At 50.7% G+C, this 6,351-nt stretch overlaps 1 protein-coding gene across 1 annotated transcript in view; it reads right to left on the reverse strand.

The window, feature by feature from the left end:
* Nucleotides 1–6,351, reverse strand: part of LOC104405779 (protein kinase C beta type) — a gene marked incomplete at both ends in the record, with an annotated part of 33,339 nt that overhangs the window by 22,077 nt on the left and 4,911 nt on the right. Inside the window, 2 exons of the mRNA XM_010014629.1 lie at nucleotides 1–52; nucleotides 437–593. The exon at nucleotides 1–52 is cut by the window's left edge and continues 98 nt beyond it. Of these exons, the coding sequence (XP_010012931.1) occupies nucleotides 1–52; nucleotides 437–593 (209 nt within the window). The remainder of the gene's footprint in view (nucleotides 53–436; nucleotides 594–6,351) is intronic.

A 6,351-nucleotide genomic window follows, 5' to 3' on the forward strand; every position in this document is an offset into this window, starting at 1 on the left:
GTCCCAGATCTCCACAGACAACCGCCTGTCTTTGTCCGCCTCTTTCAGTTGGCTGGAAGAGAGTAAAGAAAAACGGATGGGTTTATTCCAGAATCCATTGCTACAGCACCATGTCCCTCCACGTTCCATAAGAACGTGGATGCAAATGGAAGGGATGGTCCACAATGACTGTTTAATTCTCTGATATTTAATTTCCCAACCACATCCATTTCAAACAGAGGATGCAGAGTTCCTGCCCTGAAACACTCAGCTTTGATCAGGGGTCAGCACAGAGGTTTGAGTGTTTCTGAGTCCCACTTAAGGACCAAAAAGAATTATTTCTCAGCTGAAGTGGCTTAATGCCTCTGAATAATTAAATCAGAGCAAACACAATCCTATTAGTTCTTAGGGAAGAGAAGAATTAGCTGAAAAGTTTAAACAGTTTTCTTCTACTCACAATTTAAATGTCTCGTTCCACTCAGGATTCAGGGAGCACTTGATAGTTTTGGTCTTCTGCTTGCTTTCGTTTTTGGGGTCAGGGATTAGTTTAAGCTTCACATAGGGATCTGACAAGCCATTGGGGTCCATAGGAACTAGGTTTTTAGCATCTCTTACTGGGGAAGAGAGAAAGGATTAAATTCAGTATTAAAAGTATAAAAATACCCAACAATTGATGACTTCCCTGTGCACCAAGAGCAAATGTGAAAATAGTGGTTAAAACCAGAACCTAAACTGAGTACATGCAGACACAGCCATTCCATGGGGAACGACGTGCAGTTACCAACACAAAGCAAGCACAGCCTCAATGGATGAGGGAGGCTGAAGGAGTACTCAAGGGATTATTTTGCCTTTCTGATGGGATGATTCGTTGTTTGCTCTTGGGTTTAAAGAGTTTAAAGCTGCTCCTGCACCTTGGTAAGCAGAACTACACTGATTTGCATCCTTCTTTTGGGCGAGGTGGGAGCATCAGGATGGCACTTTCCATGGAGAGTGGAAATAGGAACAGAACAGGAGAAAGCTGGCACCAGGATGCACCAGCACAGCGGCTGAGCACAGAACTCTCCTGTGTCCCCTTGGGCTCAGCTGCCACGGTCCCAAGGGGATGTCCAAGGGAGTGGGAGCATCTCCTCCAGGAAACAGGAGCAGAGCAAGGAGCAGAAGAGGGGAGAGCAAACCTGAGGGCGACCTCCACTGCTTGCAATTGGATTGCAGCCTTGGCAACCTGAATACAATCAGGCTGATACAAGCATCTCTCCCAAGATTAAGTCAGAAAGAGTTTGTCTCCTGGGAGAAGGGTCTTATCTTCCCTCCAGCCCAAACAAAGATATCAGAGATGGGAAGTCAGACGGGCACGATGGAGCAGGTCTGTAACGGGGGAAAAGCTGCTCATTGGAAGCCCAGAGCAGGAACTCCCCTGCCCTGCGCCGCAGCTGGCACACACTGCTCCAGTGGTGCCCTTCCAAGGCACCCAAACCCCCCCGGCCTGTGCAGGCAGCACTGTCCCAGCAGCGCTGGGGGCTTCCCTCCTGCCAAGCCTTGTGGGTACAGATCCTCCAGCCCCTCCTGGGCACAGTGTCACCTCCCAGGGCCGGTGCACGCCTCGGGATCAGGTGCGGTGGGTAGTGCCAGAAACAGGGAACGTGGCACTGCCCAAAATCCCACCGGATCACCCAGCTCCACTGCGAAGTTCACCAGGGACACAGCTTCACTCCCTAATTCAGCTGCATGTGCAGTGCTGCAGGATGCTAGAAGATCCTTTCAGAGAGTCAGCAAGAGCAAACACAATTGCTCCATTCCCAAATCTCCAGTGAGGCGCTCCCAAGGCAAGGCTGGGAGCCAGATAGGTTTGAAAAGCAAATGAATGCTCCAAAATCTGCAATCTGCTGCTGTCCTCCTGAAGCATTGCCCAATTTCCGGCTCTGTGGAAGAAAACTTGCAGCCAAAACTCCAGTTTGCATTTATAAACCACCACATTTATCAAACAGGGCACCCTTGACAGCAGCTCATGAGGCACAGAGAGGGAAGCCTGCTGGGAATTGCCTGCTGCCCAGCTGCAGGTGCCCGGTGGCCCTATCGATTCCACGGCACTGGATATTCTCCAGACGGGTCTGAAGAGCCAGAGCCACCTCCTGCCCCTCCAGCAGAAAGGGAAGGAATGACTTCATCCCTGACAGCCCCAGAGCAATGGTGTACAGCGACCTCGCTGTGGGTCTCTAGTCCCCGGGGCAGCTCGGATCTCTCTGCTGGGAGGTGGAGGCTCACCAGTGGTCCATGGGGTCAGAGATGCAGATGCAGCATCAGCACTTACAAACAGCTTTTTGTGCTTAAGTGTGAAAAGCAGAGGACATGTGGGGAGGCTCCAGTCCCTGGGGCAGTCCCCTCCTGTAAGGTGTTCAGGCAGCAGCCAGCTCATCTTCCCAGCAGAGGTGAACTGTGCCAGCACCAGGGGAGAACTTCTGCCTCAGAGCTCATCTCAGCCTCCCCTCTGGCAGGTTAAAGCCATTCCCCTTTTCCTGTCCCTACAGGCCCTTGTATGAAGTCTTCTCCAAGTTTCCTGTTGGCCCTTCCAGGCACTGGGAGCTGCTCTTAGGTCTCCCTGGAGCCTTCTCTTCTTCAGGCTGAACAAGCCCAGCTCTCTCAGCCTATCTCTGGAGGACAGTAAAATACCAGCCACCCAAGTGGCTTCCAAACCCGGCGGTTATTGTCAACGCATTATGTATTGTACAGGCTGCTCTCCGAGTCTGGGTCAGCTTTGCCCTGGGCCATCCATCCCTCCATGGGTAGAAACCCACAGGAGTGCCAGGGCTGGTGAAGCAACAGCCCCTGATGTGTGTCACCTGCCCTGCAGCAGCCTCAGCCATGTAGGAACCTGCCCAGCCCCGCATGCTGTGAGCAGCCTGTAAGTGCTCCCCGTGACACCCGGTGAGACTCCAGTCCTGTAACACCCTGACAAGCATTTGCATGTGCCATTTAGAGTCTTCCTTAAAGCCTCGATATCAATCCCCGCTCTGCACTTCAGAGGATGCACAGCAGTTACTCTGTGGCTCCTTGTGGACTCTCAGGCAAAACCTTCTGCTCCAAGCTTTGCACCACATGAGCAGACAGGCTTCCAATCTGCTGGGGGAGATCTCCAAGTAATGAGGTTCATTTCCAAGTTTCCTGCCAAGGCTCTGCACTGATGCAGCTGAAATGCCTTCCCTTCCCTCAGCCCTTATCAGAGGAGACGAATACATATTTTCTCATCATTGTTATAAGCTTTTATCTGTGCCTTTTTGATAGGGAAAAAGGCAACCTTTATAACCACGTTCTTGAATGATAAAACACAGAAGTGTATTAATGGACAGCCCCATGGTAAGCCCTGCCGAGGCACTACCCGACTCCTTTTATAACCTTCCTGGCTTTAAAATTATTACAAAAGCCTATTTTTGATGACCCTGATCATCTGCAGCACAGGGAGATGTTGGAGCACTGGGGGAAGATTCCATCTCCGCACCAAACATGCACAGTCCGCTGCCATCATGTGGGAGCACTCGACCCAGGATGTTGTGGTGCTGAGCACTGCACAGCACCCACCCTGGGTCCACACCAAGCATCAGGGCCAGGTGAGAGGTGCAGCCCGTGCTGGTGACCATCACTCTTCACCTCCAGCAGAAACCCCGGGGACTCCTCACTCCCCAAGGCAGACAAGAGCCGCTGTGTGAGCACCAGAACTAACCCAAGAGCTGGAAGAAGACATTCCAGGCCAGGCTGGATGTGGTTCTGGCCAACCTGATGTAGTTGAAGGTGTCCCTGCTTATTGCAGGGAGGTTGGGCTAGATGAGCTTTGAAGGCACATGGGAATCAAACAGGACCATGTCCCCTCATAGAAAGAGGGTGCAAAATCATCTCACACTGAATCAGTGCTGCATTTTTCACCAGTGTAACATCCTCCAGAGACAAATGAATAAGGCTTCAACATTTATCAGGCCATTGTTTGCTTCTTTAAGGAACAGCAAAAGTAATTCCTGACCCTCACAGTTAATCAGTTTATGCCCTGAAGCATGCGATTTGATTACCTCTGTTATTATCTCAGCATGCAGGCCTAAAAATTTCATTAATGGGAATAATTTTATCTATTCATTTAAAAAACCCCAAACGCTTCTGCCTGACCTTAAGTAACTTTCTGACTTTTCAAGCAGAAATCAACAATTAAGTGAAAGAGAAATAAAAGTCTCCAGAGGTGCAGCAGTGATACCTCGCCTCCAGAGGAACGTGCTCCTCTCCAACCGCTCCCAGCATTTCTTTGACAGTTAAATTTGATGGAAATTACTTTTATATCAGTCACATTCTGACAGTTTTGTGCATCATTAAGAAGTAGTAACATCATTATTAACAGTGATGAGTAAGAATATTACGATCCCATTTAGAGCAGCTGGTCTTAAATCACTTTGGGTACCAAGCTGAGGAGAAGCCGCCCTGGTTGCAGTCAGGAAGAGACATTGATAAGCCTGGACATCCCCAGATCCAGGGGGGATTTGGGGTGGGGGCTGTGCTGGCACATCCTCTGCACACCAGCAACGGTGCTCAGGGGGGTTCTGTGGGGAAGAGCCTCTCCTTTACCCAGGGAGTGCAGCGCTGGCCTGGGAACATCAATCCATCGCCAGGGAAGGAGATGGCACCACCTCCACCTTGTAGGGCCAGGGCAGGCAGAGCTGGTTGAGTGATATCTGAATAACTTCCTCTCCAAAATGTGCAACAGCTTCTAAACAAATTATTCAGACAACATCTTTTAATTACTCAGCCAGTCGTAACTGCGAGAACAGGCTTGGGAAGAGACACTGATTTCAGACACCCACATCTCCAATGGAAAACATGGGGAGAAATATCACTGCACAAATGCCCAAAGCATGAGAGAACACAGCCCTTTCCAGCAGCTTCTTCTGGCCATGGACAGAAGCTCACAGCATCTGTGAAAGCAAAGGAAGTCCCTTCCTCCAGCCCCAGCAAGAGCTGTACCCTGGAGAAGTGGGACAGGAAGCTCCAGAGCTGCCAAATGCCATAGGTACCCAGGCTCCCATGGGAAGGCAAGATGAATATGCTGGATAAATAAAGACCAGAAAGTTCTTTGCTAAATATGCAGTGCCATATGGGGGTTCACTTTTCTGTTCAAAAAAGAAAGCCTACAACAAAACCCACTCCCACCCTGCTCTCAAAGGCAGCTTCCACCGGCTGCCAAATCCTTCACCTTCATCTCTGAGTAAGCAAGGCCACCACCACCACGCAGTCGGTGCAGAGAGCTCTGCTTCCCACTGCCCACCAAGGACAAAAGCCCTTCTCTGAAAGCCCAGCTCACTGCAAGGAGAGGTCAGGGCTCACCACCCCAGCCCAGCCCCACCACCTCACCATGGCCTTGGCCAGTGCAGTGCTGTGCCATGCCAGTGGCACCCCCTTTAACACCTCCTGGTCAGGATTTTGGAGAAGGGAAGGCTCTTGGGCTGTCCTGCAGCTCTTATCTTCCTCCCTCCAGCAGCACACACCAGCTCCAGCTGGGAGCAGCCACATTCCAGGGAGTACCTGGCACTGGGATTAACACCCTCATGTGTTAAAACACTGAATTAATGCTCTGCAGGAGCATCTATTTGCACTTGCTTATACAATAGGAAAGGCTCAGGACTCATTATGGCTGCATCTTCCTGGGCTGGTGATTATTAATTAACGCACTTCCAGCTTGTTTATCTAATCACAGAGTAATTGTTTTCAGTTTTGGTCAATGTTGTACTTCATCAGCTCAGTAAATAGCAACCCTCTGGTCCCAGCAGCCTCTGCTGTAACCCCGAGATGGAGCCTTTTTTCACATCTCCCAAGAGGATCTGGCTTTGTGGGAGCCACCCCAGACTCCCAAGAGAGAGGAGGGAACCCGACATCATCACCGTGCTCCAGCAGCCCTTGCACGAGGACAGGGCGCACTCCACTTTCACACGGACACGGGTCAAAGTCACCTGAACAGCCTCCATCTCTCATATGTGCCACTGAACGTGCAGCATAAACCTGTCATGTTTTTTCTGCCTTTTAGTCCCTGTAGGTCACCACTTCCCTGAGATAAGCAATGAACACACTGACAGCGACAGAGGACAGCATCTTTAAGCAGCCTCCAAAGGGAATTAAGTTACTTTGGCAGTTTGAATCATCTCAGAGCACGGTTAGGTACCTAAATCTTGTTTACCCGGCCCAAAAGATTACTTTCTTTTTGTCAAGCAGCTGAAGTTGTGAGAGGCTCAAGCTGTGAGAAGCTGTGGCTGCCCCATCCCTGGCAGTGTTCAAGGCCAGGTTGGACGCAGGGCTTGGAGCAACCTGCTCTAGTGGAAGGCGGCCCTGCCCGGGCAGGGGGTTGGC

The sequence above is a fragment of the Nestor notabilis genome, unplaced genomic scaffold (genome assembly GCF_000696875.1).
Source record: "Nestor notabilis isolate BGI_N333 unplaced genomic scaffold, ASM69687v1 scaffold7450, whole genome shotgun sequence".
Taxonomy (NCBI): Eukaryota; Metazoa; Chordata; class Aves; order Psittaciformes; family Psittacidae; genus Nestor; species Nestor notabilis.